We start from the raw sequence: 22,312 nt of genomic DNA on the forward strand, positions 1-22,312 counted from the left end.
GGACAATTTAATACAGATGATTTAATACACAGTGTAGATGCTCACCACCCCCTCGTATGCGAAGCCCATCTCGTCCCGAAACTGCAAATCCCAGATGGACGCGAGGCCCCGAAATAGAGGGGGGCAGAGAGAGAGAGAGATAGTACTCCGAGAGTGGGAGTACTGAGAGAGAGAGAAAAAAAAGGCAATAGAGCAAAAGCGCAGCAAGTGCAAAAGAGCTAAAGTGGTGAAAGAGCCAAAGTGCAAAAGCCCTTCTGTCCGGCTGACCCTCACTTTTATACTGGGCATGACGCTGCATGATATGGAATGCTAATTGGCCAGTTTGGCCCTCAATCTTAAGTTCCACCACAAATCACAAGGGGAATCGTGTCCCCCTTGTCCCAGCTATGCTCCTCCCTTATCCCGCCGTGCTTCTGCACTCCGGCACACTGAAAAGTCCTTGGAGCAACTTGCTATCAACATTCTTCTCAGAGCGAGCCTCTGAATAAAACCAAAACACGGAGCTCTTCTAGCTGCTAAAAAGAAGAGCTAACACTGTCCCAGCTAAAACCAGAACATGTGGCAAATGACAATGTGTTGCTCTGCAGTGAAGGATTTGCTATGGGGAGGACTGTTGTGAGGTGCAGGGATGTCATTCACATGCCTTTCACTCACCTCAGTTTTCAGTGAACCTCTTCCGGACACTCCCACCATCATCCAATCCCACAGGCGCGGAGTTCGACCCTGAGGAAGATGAGCCTACATTAGAGGCTGCCTGGCCGCACCTTCAGGTGAGGAGGAGGGAGGTTTTTAGATTTGGTGAGTTTATCTCCAGGAAGTTGAGAGTCCATGTAGTGCTGGAGCCTGCCAGCCCTGTTGCTGGCTGCCTACCCAGCCTGCGAGGGTTGCTGATCTGGGGATGGGGAGGGACCGTGGGTCAGAGGTGGCTTGTAGGCAACGCAGGCAGCAGGGGTGTCCTGGAAATGGGCCGATGGCTGTGTGCAACATTCACTTGCAGATGGCTGTGGTCCCACGTGGCCCTGGGATAACCTGGGAGTGAACACTTTGCTGGGAGGAAGGGATTTGTGCCATGTTGCCTACAAAAGAAGCAATTCCCAGCAGTGTTAATGTCCCTCCCAAAGGCTCAAGAGCCCTCATCCTCTGGGCTTCAGCAGCAGTAGAGCCAGCCCCCCTATCTGCTTCAGCACTCCTCTCCTTGCCCAGCTCCCTGGGAAGCACATGCAGGAAGAGGACTGCTTGGTACCGGAGCAAAGCCTGTGCTGGCACCTGCTAACATGTCTCCTGTATGCTGGATGTGATTCAGTGGTATTAACTGGGAGCAAACATTTGACCAGAAAAGATAAGGAACTGAAGGGGAGGAAGAGGGGAAGGAAACCAGGAATCTTTTCATCAGGCTGTGTCCTGGGAAATAGACTTTAAGATAAACTACATGAAAAGGGTTATGAAAGCAACAGTGAGCATAGTTTAGCGCAGCTTAGCAGTGGAAGTCAGGAGGTAAACTTACGGGAGTCTCCCCAGGCACTTGCACGAGGACATGTTGTCAAGCAGATACAGGCAGAACAAGAGCCAGGCGCTGCAGAATGAAGCAGAAAATACAGAGAGGAAATAAGGTGCAGTTCTGCAGCGGTGGTTAATCACTCCTTACTGCTGCAGTTGACATAGGGCTGTGAGCGTCGATGGAAATGGCGTGTCCTCTGTACCAGAATGCTATGAATGCTAGGGAGCATTTGTTCCTCAGAGTTAAGTCAGCAGCAGCCAGCAGCAGCCAGCATGGATTTGTGGCAAGTGTGTCCTGAGTTTTTTGGTTATCACCTCTGTTTTTTCTGTGCTGCTGTCCTTGGCAGCTGGGCCCTACCTATGGATGAGTGGCCTCATAGCTCCTTCAATTCCAGAGTCAGACCTTTGGGATGCAGCCTTGTTTGGCCTAATGGCCTCTCGGAAGTGCTAGGCAGGGTCAGCCCTGGAGTGGACTCATCCCTCTAGGAGGACAACTGGACCAGAAGTTGCTGTTTTGGCAATAACAGCCTTCTTAAAGCAAGTAGCCCTTTGTTGTCCAAGTGGGACACAACATGCAACTCACATGGCTTAGCAAGGCCAAGCCAATCTGGAGTCAGTCCCCAAGGAGGCAGAGGACACAACGTGTTTTCTTGGGGTCATTTAGTTTCTCTGCTCTTCTGTTCTTCCTTGGTGTGTCTCAAGGGCTTCCAATGAAGCCTGAGCCTTTGCCATATCCTCTGGAGGTTTCCTTTCTCTGTAGGGATGTGGGCTGAAGGTGGAAGAAGAGTTTCCCCAGCCTGTTGTCTTCACCTCAGTAGGTGGCTGTTGTCTTTGGTGTCAGGTCCCAGATCTCAGGTGATGAGATCTCACGCAGACTTAGGCAGTTATGTGCTGCTGGGCCCCTGCCGATCAGAGTAAGGACAGCTGATTTGATCCCACTGGATGGGGAAGCACAGGTTCCTGTGTTTTCTGTGCTCCTGCTAAGGTTTCCCAGACTTTCCCTGAACCTTAAGGAGAAAGAAGACTTTTAAAATCTGAAGTAAACACTGGTGAGAGGATGGGGGTATTTCTAAGTGGTTTCTCCTTCTGCCCCCATAGCTGGTGTATGAGTTCTTCCTCCGGTTCCTGGAATCGCCTGACTTTCAACCAAACGTAGCCAAGAAGTACATTGACCAGAAGTTTGTGCTATCTGTAAGTAATCGTTGCCCTTGCCACTGTGCACCACCTTTACCAAGGACATGCAGCAGATTTTGGTCAAAGCGTTATGCAGACAGTCCAGCTTTGTCAGCAGGTGCTTGATGGTGTGGGTTTTTTTTCCTTCGTCTAGCCTCGAATGAGCGGCCAGAATTCTCTGTGCAGGGAAAGAGTGTGTGCGAGCTGTAGTTCCTGGAACTCATCTCTCATTGTACAGGTGGAGAGGGTCACTGGGGGCCTTGCAGGGAGATCCGGGGACACGCAGCTTTGTACAGTGTGCAGGCCATCACTGTGCTTCCAAAGACGAAAGAAGTGCCGATGGTTCCAGCTTGTGACTAGGAAGCTGCATGTTTCAGGGAAGCAACCACTGTGCTCAGGGTGCTGAAGGCATCACTCAACTGAAAGAGCTGCTTTTGCTAAACAGGAGCAGTGCCCAGTGTTGCTGGTAGCTTTGTCCAGACAGGCAGTATGCAGACACTGACTGAATTTATTTCCCTACAGCTGCTAGATCTCTTTGACAGTGAAGACCCCAGAGAACGGGACTTCCTAAAGACTATTCTGCACAGGATCTATGGGAAGTTCCTGGGTCTGCGAGCATATGTGAGGCGGCAAATCAACAATATATTTTACAGGTGGGATGTTTCTTAGTGCTGCTGGCCTAGTGAGTGAGTAGGACAATCCAGTGAAATGAATTTGGGGCACTAGGCTGTGTTTCTCTCTGATCAAGACTGTGACTAGGTGACTCAGTCACGTCACACTACTTTGGTAGGGATAGCATTCACCCGTGCTTAAGAGCAGTGAGGATGTGATAGTGCTGCCTTCAGCGCACATAGCAAATGTTGAGACCTGTGAGCTTAAGCTGATCTGGGGCTGTGAATTTATTTGCTTCTATCTCTTACACCTTGCCTTGCCATCTTAGAGTTCTGTTATTTGCTAGGAAACTCTCTGTCTCCAGTGTTTTTCCTTCCTTTTGCTTATCAAACTGTATCCAGCGCTTGACAATGACCTCTCATTCTGCCCTTCACTTTAGGTTCATCTATGAAACAGAGCACCACAATGGGATTGCAGAGCTGCTGGAGATTCTGGGAAGGTAAGGGCAATTTTGGAAGTCCCAGAGGGCCCATAATGAGTGAGACCTCCCAGCCCAGCATGCTGCATGAGCTGGCAGTGCCTTCCTTCAGCAGTTCTTGCAGTTTTTGCAGAAGCCACCTTTTCCAGAGGATCTCTGTCTGACAAAGCACATGGTGAAAGTACTCTCCAGCCTGCCGATAAATGCAGTGGTAGCCTTCTCCTCCTCAGATTTGTCTCCTGTTCTTTTGAGTTTGAGTCCAGTCACACTTGCTGTCTTGCCTCAGCAAGTAGTAAAAGAGAAGAGTTCCTCACAGCCCTAAGAAGCCTTAGCAGTGGACAGCTTTCTCCATGGCTTCAACTGCCCTTCTGTTTGCAGCCCTCTCTCATGCCACCATCCTCCTGTTCAGGCCTTCAGGACTGGACCGCCTCTGTGCTGGCCTTCCCCAGAGGTTCTGCTTAAGTGTGTGTGGGCTCAGCCTGGCACAGGACAGAGCAAAGCCCAGGCCCCATCAGAGGCGTTTCCCTGTTGTGCCTGCTCAGGAAACACTCTTGCTGAGCATGGCTTGCAGGTTGGGCCCCAGCAACCACACTTCTTCTGGTGGGTGCTTTCCTAAGTGACTAATGAGAGCTAGGGCAAGCCACTGATTCTTCTGAGGTGAGAGATACTGTGGTTTTGCTGGGTAAAGATGTTAATGAGACTCTTGTTTCTTCTCAGCATCATCAATGGGTTTGCTTTGCCTCTGAAGGAAGAGCACAAAATGTTCCTCATCAGAGTCTTGTTACCACTGCACAAGGTGAAGTCTCTCAGTGTCTACCACCCACAGGTGAGAACTGCTTCAAGTTCCCAAGGCAGAATGTGATTCTTGAAAAAGCCATTGTCCAGGTCTGCTTATAGCTATTCAACGGGGATGCATTACTGTATTGTACAAAGTTCCTGCTGGGAGATGTTTTGGGCTCTGCAGTAGTCCCTTACTCTGTTGGTTAGTCCCAGCCTTTTGGTGTCTGGGCGTGGATGTATGCCTGTGTGCTTTTTGCCACTGACTGGTAGGAGGGTGTCCTGCCATTCCTTGCTGATTTAATGCTGTGGCCTGCTTTGCCTTTCTGTACTGGAAGTTTGTGAAATATTGGGACCATGCTGAAACCAGAGAGGTAAAATTCCGAGGTGCTGGCATCAGCCTGTGCGTGTGGTGTGTCAGCTGTTAGTCACCACTGAGATATGCAGAGAAATCGGTGTGCTGGGCTGCTAAGCTGGTATAGAGATTAATTTCTTGCAATTTTGAATACATAATAGAAGAGTAGAGAAGATCAGGACTCAGGCTAGGAAGTGAAAAAGCATTGATACTGAGCAGTGATGTCTGTTCTCCCAGCTTTGTATTTATGGGGCAAGGCTTTGTAACATTTTTCGTTCCTTCCCATGTGTGCAGCTGTGCATTTGAATATATTAGCTGTGGACTGCTCTAGGTGGCTCAAGTTTTATCCTTCATGCTGCACGAATGTTCTGAGCTCAGGCCCTGCCTGCTTGGTCTTAGAGCTTTCACTTGCTGTCAGAAGAACTGGATTCGTTTGGAGCTGCAACTGTCTGCTCATCACACACATTGTGGAGGGTGTAATGTGACTTCTAGCTTAAGGTGGTGGTGGCACTTTAATCTCAGGTACACTTGAGGAAGCTCTAATCTTGCCATGTTTTTTTCCTACAGTTGGCGTACTGTGTTGTACAGTTCTTGGAGAAAGACAGCAGCTTGACAGAGCCAGTGAGTAACCTTGCTTAACCCCTGCGTGTCAGTCAAGTCCCAAAAAGCTTCACGGCTTCCTTAGAGTACAGCAAGGGTGAAAAAAGGCTAAAGAGACTGGGAGTCAACTGGATTGTTTACTGGGTTTGCCTGGTAGCCTGTGGGCAGAGGGGCTGTGCTGCTCAAGTGCAAGCCTTTAGCATTCTCTCCTGAAAGCTTCACGAAGGTGAGCTATAGTCTTCCTTTGTGCTTCGGATCTTGGTGTAGCAGCAGGAACACTCTACCAAGCTGTCCTTTCAGGGCAGAGCTTTCAGCTAGTGACAGATGCTGCAGAGACAAAACACATGGCCATCTGATATCTGATGGAACCAGTGTGAGCTCATAGGGGTCCTGAAATAATAAGAGTTCACTCAAGTCTGCCGGAGTTGGCTGAAAAGCTTTGGGGATGAGGTTAGGAACCTGGGACACAAAAGTCTACTTAAGCAAGCCGCTGTTCCTTGATGAAAGTATTCTCCTTCCCACATTAGGATCAGTTTGCTACCTCCATAGTGTTAAGTCACATTGTAGACGCATTTGCCTTCAGGATGTAGTGCTGGGAAACAGCAGGTTCCAAAACGTGTGAGCAGTGTAGATGGGGACTTCATATATTCCAGTTACTGGCTGCGTAGACTGTGTACCGGCTTGGCAGTGGGTGCAAGCAGGAGACAAGTGTTTCTCCACCCACTCCAGATCAGGAAATGTCTTCTACAGAGCTGAGCTTCACAGCCTCAAAACAGCAGATGGCCAAAGAATCTGTGCTTGTGTCACTGTAGCAGAGAGCACCAGAAAGTGCGAGCATTTTAATGAGTAGCACTAGCTGAGGTCGTTCTGTTCTCTGGCTGAAATGTGTCCATTCGTAGTGAGCCTGTGTGTGGTGGAAGCTGGTCAGCTGTTGCCAGCTTTCTGGCTCCTCAGCTCTGACACCAGCAGTCCTGAAGCAGACCTCCCAGCCTTTCCTTTAAATGTGGTCCTCCATTTCACGTGTTCCCAAAACCCTGCTCTGAAGCAAACTGCATAAAGTAGCTTCCTGATCATACTGAGTACTTCCTGTGGCTGACATCCAGCCCAACAGCCTTCTGCCAAAGCACTTACTGTAGGATGAAGGAGAAGAGAGAAATGAAAATCAGTCAATATTTCCAGGATTTCTTTTGCAGCTTATTCAAACAGTAAAGCTCCACAGCTCATCACTGCTTCCTGAGTAATGAGTTAGTGGCCCCCGGATTAAAGACCCACGTCTGGTTTGGTGCTTGTGGAAAGCAATAGGATGAGCCAATTTCATGACCTTCAGTGGGTGTAATGTTGGGTCTCAACCAGACATACCAAGGCCACATTGCCACAGGCTGTGTCCTGTTGAAGCATCCTGCTTTTGAAGGTTTTGAGTAGACTCTTGAGATGACTGGGGTTATTGAAGTCTTAAAGAATTACAGGGCTTTTGCATCAGCAAGGCTCTAAATGCGCTAGGAGATGTTGCCACCAGTGCTGGAAGAAGGCCAGATCACTCACTAGGTCCACACTCACTTAGAGTGGGCCTCTCAGAAGCTTGCTCAGCAAGGCTTGACATGGCAGCTCTTGCGTTAACAGGATTCTGAATGACTGCCAGGTGAGCAAGGCCTCAGATGTGCTCAGTACTAGCAAAGACAGACTTGACACACCTCACACCACCTTAGCTGTAGGAGAAATTACATCTGAGTCACCGAAGCTAACTCTTGCCTGAATGGCAGACCTGAGTAATGAGAAACACTGAGGATACCAAACTGTTGGCTTCTCAAGCCTTGAGTTGGTGGAAATATAATGCTCAGACGTTTCTAATCTTGCTGTTGCATTGCCCACTGCTATCTCTCCAAGGCTGTGAAGTTCCTCTTGACTGCTGGCTTCAGGATCAGTTTGCCGAAGCACACAGAGTTTGAAAGAGCAACTCCTACCGCCAGTTGTGTGTGAATCTAATGTCCACAAGAGTTAGCGTTTCTGTAAATGCTGTACCAGTGGCTCCAACAGAGTGAAGGTCTCCAGGATCTTGGATCCTGCCTTTGACTGCGTCTAGAATCAGATGGGTAGGGAAGGAACCAATATTAAAAATAAATAAATAAAACCAAGTGGGATATAGCCCTTTCCTTAGTATATTCTACCAGTATCTTGTAAGCAATGGTTTACTCAGCCAGAAGTTGCATCTGCATTGTCATATTTAATTATCACTGTTATGTGTAACCTCCATAAACTTCTGCTCCCTTCTGGAGTCTGTTTGGACTTTTGAGTCTCCACAAAGTCTTGCAAGAATGAGCTCTGTAATCCAATTATTTTTATGTGAAATGGTACTTCCTTTTTTTTGTCTCAAACCCATCCATTGCGTTATTTATTGGGTACTCTGTGGTGTATTGAATAATGATTCCTCAGTGACTTTCTCCATAGCATTTCCAGTTTTATTAGTTGATCTTCCATGGTTGCTCTGCACCATCTGCCAGCCACTGCCCACTCTGGTTTCAGCCTTCCATGTTGAGCTGTGTTTGGATAAAAGAGTGGTTCTGAGCTTTGTGCTTGTAGTACAGAATCGTAGCAGCCTGGGCAGTGCTGCTGTCTTGTGGGTAACTTGGCAGAGTTTAGACTCTTCTTTCTTCCTCGGTAACCCACCCTGACTTTCTGAGACAGTCTCTCCTGTTACTTCCTCCTCTCTGCTGTTGTGACCAGACCTTTAAAAATTTATTTCACAACTGGTGTTAACTTTCAGCCTCTAACACTGTCTCTATACCCTCTCCACTCAGGTGATTGTGGGCTTGCTGAAGTTCTGGCCGAAAACTCACAGTCCCAAGGAGGTGATGTTTTTAAATGAGCTGGAGGAGATCCTGGATGTGATTGAGCCATCCGAGTTTGTGAAAGTTATGGAGCCTTTGTTCAGGCAGTTGGCCAAATGTGTCTCCAGCCCACACTTCCAGGTGAGTTGCAGCTGAGGGAGGGGATAGGGCACTGGCTTGTAACCCGCTTGGTATGTGAGGGTGACACTATAGCTTTTGGGCTTGTCTTTGTGGATCAGTGGCACATGGAGGTGTGACCAGGGTGAGTATTGGGGTGACATGTGGCAGGAGGCAGTGAGAATCCTCACCACAACCACAGAGCAAGCTCTTCCAAACAGAAAACAAAGTGGACCGGTGGAGGCCCTCCTGCTGCACTGTGCACCATGTATTGCAGCAGGCTGGAGCTGGAGCAGAGGTGCTGTAGTACCTGTTTTGACTAGCAAACATAGACAAGATCCATCCAGTGTCACCTAGATGCAGTAAAACCAAGCTGACTGCAGTATTGAAGGGAGGCCATCCAAAGAGAAAGTGTACAGAGAAGGTACTTTGTATTACTCTGGTGTGGGTGGTAAAGAGTTGGGAAAAAGTGTTAGAGTCTGCTTCTTCCTTGTTCCCACTGAAGGGAAGCAGGCTGTAGTACCAGGCTAAAACAATCTGTGGCTGGTAGTCTTAAGGTTTAAAATGTCCAGGGTGGTACGACCTGCTAGTAGCTCCTAGCAGGTGTTCTTGGCTCACTGGATTAGGTTGCCATGAAGAGTGCCCAGGAAGAAGATAGCTTGCTGCTGAAATATGTGGCTGACCCAGGTATGGATGGGGTGTTAAACAGTGATGTAGCCCTCCCTCAGAGTGAGTGTGACTGCACAGTGAGGCAGACTGGCTTCAGTCTGTCTTTTGCTACAGAGAGGTACAAAGTCATGTGTTTATAAGCCAAAAATGAGGTCAGTCTAGGTCACGTGTGTATGTAAAAGATCAGTGTTTCCTGGAAGGGACTGGGGGAGCCTTATGGAAACCAGCTGGACATGGATTACTGGTGTGGTAATGGGAACCAAAGGACTAACATGACCTTTGGGCATGGAAGGAGCTACCATAAGAAACTAAGGAGCTTGAACAAAGTACGGTAAAGGCTTAAACAAAAAAAGGCTTTTTAAAAAAAAACAAAGAGGAAAGGCATCCTGTACGTGATAGCAGCCCTCATGTGCTGCCAACTCTTTGAAAAAAAAGACTGAAAAACCTGGAGAAGGTGCAAACACTTTACAGCCTAAGAAAATTAACCCCAAAGGTGTCCCATACAGTGAGGCTGAACAGTCTCTGTGTCTACGTCTTGTCTGAGAGCAAAAATAGAAATTGATAAGTCTGAACACCATGGTGGGGGAGAGTTTTCTCTGAGTGGGTTGTGTGTTAATCTAGCAGACAAAGGCTTAGCAAGATCTAATAGCTGGAAACCAAAGCTAGGTAAGTGAACACGAGGTGAGTTTCACTTTGTTTACTCATGTGGAACAATATGTTAAGGGGATATAATGAGTTCTCCATCATCTGAAATATAAAACTGAGATGATGTCTCTCTTCCTAGGTTTTTAAGCCATTCTCAAGCTAGTGCTAAATGCAGAAATTAGCGTGGTGATCTGCATTGCCCAGATTTGTGGTTAAATATGAAGAACTGTGGTTGAATCGATCACTATGTGGAAACTTGTTAGACTCATTCATCTTTTTAGAGCAGGATGGCTGCCCCAAGATTTTCTGTACTTTCACCCTTACTAAATCAGGCATTTGAAATGTGGGCCTGGTACCTGAAGCATGCTCCGAAGCCCAGAGAGACTCTGTTATGGGGAAGGCCAGAGGAATGAGAGGAATGGAGCTTTACAGAGGACAGTCTGAGGAAATGAAAGAGGCTTGGAGCTTGTCTGAGCTGGGTCTTGGATTGGATGACATTACTGTTCTCAAGTGTTGTGTCAAGGGTGTTGGAGTCATCAGCATATCGATGGTAGGCTTGCCTAGTCAATAACGTGAGGTTTTCCCCAGGAAAGTGAGAAGCGTCTGGCAGAGGCTAAGGGAAAGAAGGCTGGGCAGCAGGGATGAATGGCCTTGTAGAAGTTGACAAAGGTCAGCCCTGCTGCCTGTGCAGTGGAGAAGCATTTGCTCCTTGGCTGGGTGGTGGCGAGCTGCGGTCTCAGCACTGCACAGTTTCCCTGTGCACCACAGGTGTTACTGGAAGGAGCCTCTCCAAGGATGGCTTTCTCTCCCACTGCAGGTCGCAGAGCGAGCACTGTACTATTGGAACAACGAATATATCATGAGCCTGATCAGCGATAACGCAGCCAAAATTCTCCCGATCATGTTTCCAGCGCTCTACAAGAACTCCAAGAGTCACTGGAACAAGTAGGTCTTTCCACATGCCCTGGCACTTGCTGTGCATGCAGGATTGCATGACCTACTAGTGATCTTAGCGCATGCTGCTGCAGTGTAATGATGATTGGTACTTGGTGACACCAGATGCTGAGCCAGAGGAGTTGTTAGCAGTATCAGCATGGAAGAGTGCGACAGCAGACCACAGTGGCCTTCTTCTGCAAGGGGTCAGGCACCTGCAATTACCCGCCTTGGGGCCGTTGAGTCTACCCAGAGTCTGATACCTGCATATCACTAATGCTGCTGGTCTCTCGGAGGTGTGCAGTAGGTTTTCCAGCTGATCCCATATGCTCTTCATGACTGGAGACCTCGGCTAATGCAGTGTCTGACTCCTTGAGTACAGGAAGAACGAAGAAAGCAGAACTAACCAGGCAGATGTCTCATGTCAAACTATTGCCCTCTGTGTCTGATTCCTTGATACTAGTCTGTTCTATGATTTCCCCATCAACTTCCTTTCTTCTGGCTGTTTCTTCAGTTGATTCCTTATCTGGTTAATTCAAATCGTAAAACTCACTTGCTTTTAATGAATTAGCTAAAAATACTCAGTCCACAGCTGAGATCCTAAAATCTTCCAGCAAAAACCACAAGGCAACAAAAAAAATGTCATCTTCCTCTATTCTAGAGGGTGGAAAAAAGCAAGATAATTAATTCTAGGGAGGCTGGGCGAGTCCAGGGCTTAGGAGTATACCATGGTAGCCAGGTTGTGAGGTGGAACTTGTTTGCAGAGAGCTCCCCGCTGCTGTGCTGTTTGGCTGCTTCCTTCTCTTCCTTGTATCGGGAAGCACGAACTTGAGCCGTCTGTCGAGTGTGCTCTAAAGACTGGGGTAAACACAGGCGTGCAGACACGAATGCACACAAGTGCCCGGATGTGCACCAACATGTGCATGTATGCATGTACACACATGTATGATGTATGTGCCCGTATGCACATGTACGTGAAGACAGATGTGCACAGACATGCTCGCTCTCAGTGTTACTGCCCCTCCTGATCAGAGTTCAGAAAACGACTTTATGTTCTTGTCTGAAACTCTTCACCAGTTCTCTTTCCTTCTTGCACCAGTCAAGATTCCTGATTCCGCTGTTTCTGTCTTCTTGTCTCCTTCCTTGTCAGATGGCAGAAGAAATCCCGAAGGTGTCTTCCTCTTATTTCTCCTTGTCTTTATTTTAGCACCAGCCACATCTTCTCAGGGCAGGTTGAGTACCTCAGGTTCTCCTCTTCATTCCCATAGATTGTCTACTCCTACTTGTCAGACAGCCCACATTAGTCCAGCAGGGCTGTAGCTCTCTTCTTTATTCCATTTGTAGCTGGTGAGGCAAGGAGCTCAATCGATTGAGTCTCTCATCTTTTGCCTCTGGGTCAGGTATTTTAGAGACAGCTTCAATACTCGTTTTTATTCCCCGAGAGAGTCCTTGTCCCAGAGAGAGCTCACACATAGTGCAACCTGTCCATAAATTGCTGACACAAAGTCAGCTTTTCTTCTGTGGTATTCTTTGTGCTGGTTCCCATCTCTACAGGGCTGCTGATTGTGTTTGGGGCAGCTCAGAGACAAAGCTCATGACTGAATACTGGGCAGCCCAAAAAAGTCATTGTGTATACGTGAGGTGAACTGTGAGAGGCACTAAAGCTAGATTAGGGAAAGTCCCCTTGAGAACAGCCCTGAGCAGGTCCCTAGCATCCTTCCTTTCCAGTTTCTAACTACCAGAAATAAATGTGCGAAAGCATATTTTTGCACTCGTTAGTCTGACCACAGTAGAGCCACCTGTCCCAGAGGTCTGTCGCGGACTGCCTGTGTCTTCTTCCAATGGGTCGCAACCAACCGACTGTTGCGACCACAACGTATTCCACAATCAGAAGGTTCTTCTAAACTCACTGCTATCTTAGTCCAACAGAGAGCTCCAACTCTCACTCTCTAGGGGGCTCCTGCCACTCCAAACTCCAGGAGGGAAATGCCCCACTCCCTCTTGGGAGTGCCCCGCCTTTAAGCTTCCCATAGGTCACGTGGCCTCCGGCCAACCAACGTGACTCAGCACCTGTCTTGATGAGGCACAGGTGCTTCTCATGTAGCAGCCAGGAAACTTCCCTGACAATTCCCCCTTTTCTTTTTTTAAAAAAAAAATGCCTCGCAGCCTTTAGGGGTTTCCAACATTTCAATTCCATTTTCCGTCGCCGTTTGTAAGTCATTCTCATTTTTTGTCGTAACGTGACGGCGGGTATATCCATTGATCCGGCGACGACGGATACATCCACCTTGGCTGCTGTGGCTGCTTTTTCTGTTGATCAACCTGTGGCTGCCATAACGCTCCCGCAAAAGTTTTGTCCAAACCATTATGCATCTGCATAGACTTTCTCAATCTTTTATTTCTCAGCCAGCCGTTAGTGTAAACCTCTGAATTGCATTGCCTAGCAATATGGCCTATTTTCCCGCACCTGTAACATCTCTGTTTTCCATATTTATGGCAATTAACCAAGCCATTAACTTTTCCAGCATTTATTGTCCGCCTTTGACCCTTTCGTCCTGGGCATTCCGATTTTATATGTCCCAGGTTTCCACATCTGTAACACTTCTGCTTCCTAACACGCAGGGAACCCGGAAGGGCTAGTGCCACAGGGAACGCACTAGGCCCTCCCCTCATTTCTGTATAGATGATTCTTTATTGTTAACTGGTACCCCCAGAGCTTTAGCCAGGTCCCAGTCCCTGGCCTCTATTGCTTTTGTTCTAACCTCGTCCCAGAAGCGAACTGGGTCATGAGGCTGAACTGTTACTGTAGTCGCTCCCAAGGGGTCTGATTCCAATAAACAGGCGGATTCTGGCGACTTTCTCCTTGGTCTAGGTGCGGTTGGTAACTTCCCAGCAGAACTATCACTTGCTTCAAAGGTTTCTCCTGCAGTCTCTCTTGCTGCAGGGTGGGTCATGGCCTGCTGAGAGGTTTCTCCTGCAGTCTCTCTTGCTGCAGGATGGGTCATGGCCTGCTGAGAGGTTTCTCCTGCAGTCTCTCTTGCTGCAGGATGGGTCATGGCCTGCTGAGAGGTTTCTCCTGCAGTCTCTCTTGCTGCAGGATGGGTCATGGCCTGCTGCAGCGTCTTCACTACGGTTACTAACTGCTGGGATATACCTTGCAGCATTGTCATAACTTGCTGTAGTATTATTGGCTGCGCCAAGCGTACCTGGGCCGGATAACCAGATACCGTGGGATATGAATTTGCCAAGGGTGGGGCCAATTGCTCAAATGGTGGAGCCGTAGGCATAATAACGGGGGAAGGGGGGGGCTGTTGGGGCAAAGGGTGGGGGACGTTTTAACACCTCCTGCAGGGTGGGGCAAAGTCCCTGCACAGTCCCCGCAACTTCCTTGATCTCCTTGAACAGTGAAGATAAACCCAATTCACTGTCCGTGCTGTCTGAGGCCAGTCCTCCCTCGGACAGTTCGTCATCTTCCTCAAAACCTTTGCCCATTGATACGTAATCTGTTGCTTGAATTATATTATCCAAGGCCCCCCATGTACGCAACAGGTCGGTTTTGGTCGAGTCCTTATTCTCAAAGACTACTTCATAAAGCAACTTATCCCCCAACTTCTTCCATAGCTCAAGGCTAAAGGACGTATTGAGACTCACTAGGTCTTCACGCTCCGCCACCCAGTTAAGTAAATTATATAGATCCTTGCTTCTTATATTGGCCCCCGCAGCCATTATCGCAGATTCAAGAAATGCAAAAGTCTGGCCTTCCTTTACAGAGTTCTGTCTCATGTCCATTCCCAGCGGCTCACCTTGTTCCAGGTGTCTAGGTCAGAACTGGTCACTCCGCAGCTCCTGCTGCTCTCAAGCTTCGCTGGGTTTTATCTCCACCGCAGTTCACCCTGCGGTTCAGGCAGTTCGCGTTTCGACGAATCACGTCGGGGTCACCAGATGTCGCGGACTGCCTGTGTCTTCTTCCAGTGGGTCGCAACCAACTGACTGTTGCGACCACAACGTATTCCACAATCAGAAGGTTCTTCTAAACTCACTGCTATCTTAGTCCAACAGAGAGCTCCAACTCTCACTCTCTAGGGGGCTCCTGCCACTCCAAACTCCAGGAGGGAAATGCCCCACTCCCTCTTGGGAGTGCCCCGCCTTTAAGCTTCCCATAGGTCACGTGGCCTCCGGCCAACCAACGTGACTCAGCACCTGTCTTGATGAGGCACAGGTGCTTCTCATGTAGCAGCCGGGAAACTTCCCTGACAGAGGTCTTCACTTTCTTCTCTGTCTCTTTCTCCCTGTGCAATAGTCTCTGCTGTGTTTGTGGAGGGGGTTTTCCCATGCTAAGAGCTGGGACTGTGTGAAAATCTTTTGTCACATTGCCGTAGTGTATGAGCTTCTTGTAGCTCATCTGGGCTGCTGGTGCTAACTCAGGGCTGAGAACCTGGAGAATACCACCATGACTTGTTCTCCTTTCCTCATTTCTTTGCAGGACAATCCACGGGCTGATCTACAATGCACTGAAGCTATTCATGGAGATGAACCAAAAGCTCTTTGATGACTGCACGCAGCAATACAAGGCAGAGAAGCAGAAGTGAGTAAGAGGTTCTTGCCAAGTAACTTTATCTCATCCTGGAATCTCCTTTGGGTACAGTAACAGATGGTAGATGCCAGTAGGCAGAGAGGAAATAGAAAGGTGGTGCAAATCATTGTGTCAAAAAGTAGGATTCCTCAGCAATAACCATGTGTAGGGATGAGAAAAGGTAAAATGTGTGCCCTGATAAAAATCCTTTCAGTTCTGCTGAAGGAGGTCGCTGGGAAAAGAGTGACAGAGTTTGCTGGGTCATGAGGAAATAAATTGCAATGCAGAGGATACTCAGCTTTGCAGAGACACTTGTGCTCTGCATTGGAAATATTTACCAGTTCAAATATGTTACAATGACGTCAGTGGAATGCTGCTGCTTTAGAAAGACTTTTCTGAAGAGCTTTGCTGCAGTGAGCATAATGCATCTTTCGTGCCACAGGACGCTTTCAATTTTCCAGTAATAAAGATGGAATAATACCTGGAATTTCAAAGAGCAAACGGTGAGGGTAAAATCTGAGCTCAGCAAGTACCTGTGCCATAATGCTGTAAAGAGAAAAACACTCCCGTTTTTCTACTTCCTTATGCTGGTTTTGATGCTCGTATGACTTGCCTTAGTCATCTGAGTCAGTTCAGTAAGGTAGAAGGAAACTTTTTTTTTCCCCCCAGGGTCTGTTTTCTGCTGACTTAGTGACATAAGGTAGTGCTCCTCCTTCCTGGATGATCCAGGGCTGCCACAAGGGTGGCAGTGGGACAAGCAGGACTAAGCCTTGATGGCAGTGGGAAGCTCTGGAATATATTCAGTTGTTTTGTGAAATAGTAATAAATAACAAAGTTCAGATACGAATCAGAGTTTGGGGATGGGTAACCTGCATATGGAGAAATTAAGGTTTTGTTAACATCTAAATTGGGAGGAAGCAAGATTTTTATTTTTTTTCCCCCATTTTAGGGCATTTTTTAAGCCCACAAATGTCTACATATATATTTTAAGTTACAGTGAGAGCACATTTATTATGAGATCTACCTGGTGTTTCTATCAGGAGCTTTTTCTACCTGTTCGGCTTCTACCCATGCTGACCTGCTGAGGGTGGCTGTTCCCAGCATTGATGTGTGGCTGACGGAGGATTGTTCTGGAAAAGGTCAACAAAGCAGCTCAGAGCTGTCCAAGAAATGGATGGGTAGAGCTGCACTATTTTCTGCTCATGTTAAGATGATTTTTTTTTTTTTCTCTAATGTCTCTCTGCCTAATTATGCTTCAGAAAACCTGTGTTGGGTTTTTATCAAGGATATACCTTTTGCTCTCATAGATAACCAAATCTGGCACAATGTCGGTTGAAAGCTTGGTGGGCAGGATGTAAAAATGTCTCTTAGCAGCTGAATCTGAGATGAGTTTACCTACGGTGAGCATGATACAGTTCCTCAGCTAAGTGGGATTTCCCTGCCACAGGGACCCAGCTAAGGAGGCCTTTCTGGGCAAAAACAAGAAGACTCAACTCTGCTGTTGCTAGCACAGCATTAGCAGCTGTTCCTGCCTTGAGAAGTGTGAAAAGGTCCCCTTTTGAAGGGGTGCTAGAGCTGGGAGAGAGCATTGTGAAAAGTCTGTAGGGATAGGCTGGGAAACAACTAGAAAGGGAAATCAGTGGCAGAAGGAAATGGGGTAGGACAGCAGGCTGGGGGCAAGAGCAGCTTGTCTGGGCAAGAAGGTAGAAAGGAGGTAGATTTGGGGCAGAGGTATGGTGAAGAGCTGGGTTGAGGTGGTGAGGTGGTGAGGTGGTGGTAGTGTTAATGTTAATGGATAGTAGGAATGGGATAGGTAAAGGGAACGAATTAGAGGAGGAGAAGTGAGGAGATCTGGATTTGTTGGGAAGGGGGCCTGGGTCTGGACAGGACGTAGTACAATGCCTGAGTTCTTTGCTTAAGTCCATTGTGAAAATGTCATCTTTTCCCTCCATGTCTTTAAAGTATCCAAGAAATACAAGAAAATCCATGTGCACTTAACACTGTAGCTGGATGTTCTGGAGTGTAATACAATCAGTTATTGCTGTAATGGTTAGGAAATGGTTAGAAAAAGCATGTTTCACAGGCAGGAGAAGGTGTTGTTTAATGGTGTCTTCCCAGTGTAACGAGACCGTTTCGTAGCTGAAGAACCTGCCTTGGAGTTTGGGGTGCCATTCCTGCACTTCCCTTACCTGCTCTTCTTTTTGCAGAGTGCTGCGACCTGTTATGGTGAGCAGCAGGTCCCATTGCCTCCCTTCCAGTGGAGAAGACATGTTGCATCCACAGCTCATTTCTGCTGCCTCCCTGGCAGAGCTGACTGCAGGCTATGCCTGTTGGTGGGCAGTAAGGTGGCATTGCAGTCAATTGCCATTTTCTTTTCAAACACAGAGACTTAAACCAAGTGGTTTAAGTACTTTTTTTCCTAATAAAAACCTGCAAGGCTGTGATGTCAAGTGCCTCTGGAGTAAAACGGCGTGCTGAAGGCTGCCTGTGGGATCACCGTAATGCAAGATTGACCTTTAACTGTGCGATGCCTTGCTTTTTCCACACCACAGGACCTCAGCCTTATTCAGTGAGACTAACAAGTTTGAAACACTCAAGGTGTCCACCACTCACCCTCGAAGATGTTGGCAGGAAGCTTCCCGTATAGAGGCTTCTTTATCGTAGACACAAAAAGGAAGAGACAAACATGAAGTGTTTTCCCAATTCGCTGCTAGAGACCTTGTGCCATGAGCCAGAAAATTGCATGTGTGGGAAAGGCTGCACACGCAAACAAAGCCGGTAAATGTGATGTGGTGAAAAGGAGAGAGCTTGTAGGTACACAATGAGGCTGCGACCAGGTGTTGAGAGGCCTGCTCAGAAAAGGCCTCATGTTTTTAATTAGTTATCATGCCTACAAGTGACATGCCAGCTCAGGCCTGTCACTGCTGCAAACCTGGCTGTGCAGCTGCAGCCAAGGCTGGTTGTGGAGGAGCAGACTCTCCCTGGCACATGTGGGGAGACTCTCTACTGTTCCGTGCAGATGGACTGACTGTGCCTTACTGATCTCTCCAGACTTCATGAAGCTGTTTGAATTATATGAGCCCTTCAGGAAACAGTGAGTAGATTGAGGCAGATAGGTAGTGTCTTGTCCTGAACGTGCCCTTCAGTAAGCACGAGGGCCTTGAACACTGCCTGTCAAGAAGTGTGTTCAAGTCAGCATGCCCTGGAGCCGCCCTGGCACCTGACATCTCTCTGGTAGCAGCTACTTTGCCTCCTTCTGCATAGGCCACAGCAAAGGGAAGGAGAAAATACCTGCCGATATAGCTGCTCTTTTTCAAATGTCCTGCCAGTGGCTTTCTCATACTGCTAGTAAAGGAGTCAAGAAAAAAGGGAGCTGATGAGGTGCATGTCACCTGGAAAGCAGAGCTGGGGGTGCTGCTTCTGTAGACTCAGTGCTGCCCTGTGAGCCACTGCTATTTAGAAAGGTAGGAGGGTCTTCTACAAAGACTCATGTGAATGAGTGACGCTTTCAGATCATAGAATCATAGAATGGTTAGGGTTGTAAGGGACCTCAAAGATCATCTACTTCCAATCCCCCTGCCATGGGCAGGGAAACCCTCCACTACACCAGGTTGCTCAAAGCCTCATCCAACCTGGCCTTGAACACTTCCAGGGATGAGGCATCTACAACTTCTCTGGGCAACCTGTTCCACTGCCTCACCACCCTCTCAGTGAAAATTTCTTCCTTATATCCTATCTAAATCTACCCTCTTTCAGTTTAAATCCATTGCCCCTTGTCCTATCACTACACGCCATTGTAAAAAGTCCCTCTCCAGCTTTCCTGCAGGGCCCCTTGAAGTACTGGAAGGCTGCTATAAGATCACCCTGGAGCCTTCTCTTCTCCAGGCTGAACAGCCCCAACTATCTCAGCCTGTCTTCATCGCAGAGGTGTTCCAGCCCTCGGATCATCTTCGTGGCCCTCCTCTGGACTTGCCCCATCAGCTCCATGTTCTTCTTGTGTTGGGGACCCCAAAGCTGAACGCAGTATTCCAGGTGGGGTCTCATGAGAGCAGAGTAGAGGGGCAGAACCACCTCCCTCGACCTGCTGGCCACGCTCCTTTTGATGCAGCCCAGGATACAGTTGGCTTTCTGGGCTGCCAGCGCACATTGCCAGCTCATGCTGAGCTTCTCATCCAGCAGCACTCCCAAGTCCTTTTCCTCAGGGCTGCTCTCAATCCATTCTCCGCCCAGCCTGTACTTGTGCTTGGGATTGCCCCAACCCACGTGCAGGACCTTGCACTTGGTCTTGTTGAACTTCATGAGGTTCTCACAGACCCACCTCTCCAGCCTGTCAAGGTCCCTCTGGATGGCATCCCTTCCCTCCAGCGTGTCCACCACACCACACAACTTGGTGTCATCTGCAAACTTGCTGAGGGTGCACTCAATCCCACTGTCCATGTCACCAACAAAGATGTTAAATAGCACTGGCCCCAGTACTGACCCCTGAGGAACACCACTTGTCACTGGCCTCCACTTGGACATTGAACCATTGTCCACAACTCTTTCAGTGCGACCATCGAGCCAATTCCTTATCCACTGAGTGGTCCATCCATCAAAACCATGTCTTTCCAGTTTAGAGACAAGGATGTTGCGTGGGACAGTATCAAATGCTTTGGATAAGTCCAGGTAGACGATGTCACTTGCTCTTCCCTTATCCATCAATGCTGTAACGTTATCAGAAGCATCCTAGTTTAGGAGGTAAAGCCAGGCTGATTGATGAGGTTGGGAGGAAGCTTCCCACAAAGACGAATGTTGGACAGATGTAACACTACAGTTAAGTCAATGTGGCATCAAAATAAAGATGAAACTTTGTTTCATTCTTTGGAAATACTTGTTCTGCTGAAAAGAGTGATGACAGGTGTAAAGCTTTCAGATTTTTAGAAGCACTGCTCTTAGTCAGACCAGGTATTCTCTTTGCAAGGTGGTTTTTTGCAGTATCAGCTGAGCACATGATGGGTAAACTGGTGGATCTTCAAGCACAATGAGGAATGGAGGGTTTCCCTGGTGCTGTTCAGACTGTTCTGGTGATCTGAAAGGAAAGAGCTGGTGCTAGAGATGCATGGAGCTGACTGACTGGGTGAGTGCCCTTGGCTCACTGTACCAGACCAGTAATGTGATATAGTCTAGCCAAACAAAATGAGCCTTGTTACACCCTTACATGCCATGGTGGTAGACACAATACTGGCAAAGTACACATTGCTTCAGAGTGGCAGTGCCCTTCATGATGTGAGGGCCTTTGTGGACAGACATATTGGTCTACATTTCCAGGGGCAAATTGAAGTAATACGTATGTTTCTGTTTACCAGACATTAAAAAGGATTCTGTAGAAAATGGGGATGAAGCAGGAAAGAGCTGGGGAAGATCAGTACTAACTCCTGGTCACAGTCCCCTGCAGAGATCTCCAGAAATCTGTCCAAAAACGAGATGTGGGTTATTTGTTTGGGATTTGGTTTTGGGGGCTTTTTTTTGACCGTGTTTTCTCTAATGGAGTAGTCTGCTGCTTGAATGCTTGGCAGCTTCATTCTCGTTTTTAGCCTCCTTTCTTACATGTAGTTTAAGACCGTGAGGTGATTGCAGAATATAAGAACTTCCTTAGCACGGATAGATAGAACACTGGAGAGACCAGAAGCTCGGATGAAAGCCAGACAGTTAAAATCAGAAATAAAGCAGAGATTTCAGTGCAGATTTTTAAAATGTAGAAGAGAATAACAAGGAGTGGTGGATGCTCACCTCTGTTTGCAAGGAATGTTCACTGCCCTGGAATTTACGTCTGGCTCAGTCGAACGGTCACTTAAAGTCTGTGCCGAAATCTGTGCCATGTTCAAGAGCTGTGCCTGGGGGTTGGGCAGCTCTCTGGTGTGTTGGCCAGAGAGAGACGGAACTGTGGGCAGTTGAGCCCCAGCACTATTGGAAATGGCGGTTTGTCCCTCTGCATCTGTGGGGCACCAGGAAAATGGTGTTTGACATCCAAACTGGTGTCATTGCTTTACTCCAGAAACCAGTCACTCTGGTTGGCTCCTGCAGCACAAAGCCAGGGTAGAAGTACCTGCGCAGCCCACTGCTGCCACCCTGTGCTGTGAGGTGAGGCGAGAGTGTGCTTGCCTGCCTCCTGCTAGCTGCAGCCTGTCCCCTCTTCTTGCCACGTTTCACCTGTAGATAGAATAGGGGTCTCTGAAGGACAGAGCAGCTCTTCACCTCGCCTGCACTTTTCTGCTGTCTCTTGCTTTTATCTTTCTGTGAGCGAAAGCTGCCCTTTCCCCAGGAGTTCACACTGTGCTTGCTCTCTGCAGGGGAAGGTTCAGGATGAAGGAACGAGAAGAAATGTGGCAGAAAATAGAGGAGCTGGCCCGGCTGAACCCCCAGGTAAGTAACAGCAGGACCTAGGATGAACGAGACAAGAATGCGCTGGAGGTCTTGACCTGCTTCCTCAGCTCATGAGAGCAGGCCATAGCACCTGATCTCAGTCCTGTGAACACAGCTGCAGTGGTGGCCTGTCCTTCCTGAAACTTGGTGTCTTGGGGATGCTGGGAGTGTTTCACCAGCCTGGCCCTCTGTAGCACCAACCTCTAAGTAATGCCTTATAGAGAGCACGTACATGTTTATGGACTCCTCTCTCAGCTGGGGCTGCACACGCAGTGTACTGTGGCTCAGAGGGCACAGGTAGGAATGGGTAGAAGATGCTCCTTTCCTATCTGTGTGCCTACTGCTACCCTTATGGATGACAGAGAGGGCAGCTGGAAGAAATGTGCCATGCTGTGTTAGGATGCTGGGGCAGAAGGCTTGGTGTTGGATGGCATGCTGACTCTTCAGCTGTCTGTGTTGTCTGCAGTACCCCATGTATTACGCACCTCCACCATTGCCTCCTGTCTGCTGTATGGAGACAGAGACCCCAACTGCGGAGGATATACAGCTACTGAAGAAAACAGTGGAGACAGAGGCTGTGCAGGTGCGTAGGTGACTAGGGTCCTTCCACAAGTACTCTCAGACCAGCTGGGACATCAGCATAGTCGGGTCCAGGG

The 22,312-nt window shown here is 48.2% G+C and overlaps 1 protein-coding gene across 6 annotated transcripts in view; it reads left to right on the forward strand.

Annotated features, from left to right (window-relative positions):
- The window catches only part of PPP2R5D (protein phosphatase 2 regulatory subunit B'delta), a 33,236-nt gene that overhangs the window by 10,478 nt on the left and 446 nt on the right, over window positions 1–22,312 (forward strand). For all 6 annotated transcript variants that reach the window (XM_086631801.1, XM_086631802.1, XM_086631800.1 and 3 more), the window contains 11 exons: window positions 660–770; window positions 2,596–2,688; window positions 3,193–3,323; window positions 3,722–3,781; window positions 4,478–4,586; window positions 5,460–5,513; window positions 8,288–8,458; window positions 10,566–10,693; window positions 15,165–15,266; window positions 21,584–21,656; window positions 22,123–22,239. In XM_086631801.1, the coding sequence (XP_086487927.1) occupies window positions 660–770; window positions 2,596–2,688; window positions 3,193–3,323; window positions 3,722–3,781; window positions 4,478–4,586; window positions 5,460–5,513; window positions 8,288–8,458; window positions 10,566–10,693; window positions 15,165–15,266; window positions 21,584–21,656; window positions 22,123–22,239 (1,149 nt within the window). The remainder of the gene's footprint in view (window positions 1–659; window positions 771–2,595; window positions 2,689–3,192; window positions 3,324–3,721; window positions 3,782–4,477; window positions 4,587–5,459; window positions 5,514–8,287; window positions 8,459–10,565; window positions 10,694–15,164; window positions 15,267–21,583; window positions 21,657–22,122; window positions 22,240–22,312) is intronic.

This window comes from Tauraco erythrolophus, chromosome 2, assembly GCF_009769465.1.
Source record: "Tauraco erythrolophus isolate bTauEry1 chromosome 2, bTauEry1.pri, whole genome shotgun sequence".
In the NCBI taxonomy this organism is placed as follows: Eukaryota; Metazoa; Chordata; class Aves; order Musophagiformes; family Musophagidae; genus Tauraco; species Tauraco erythrolophus.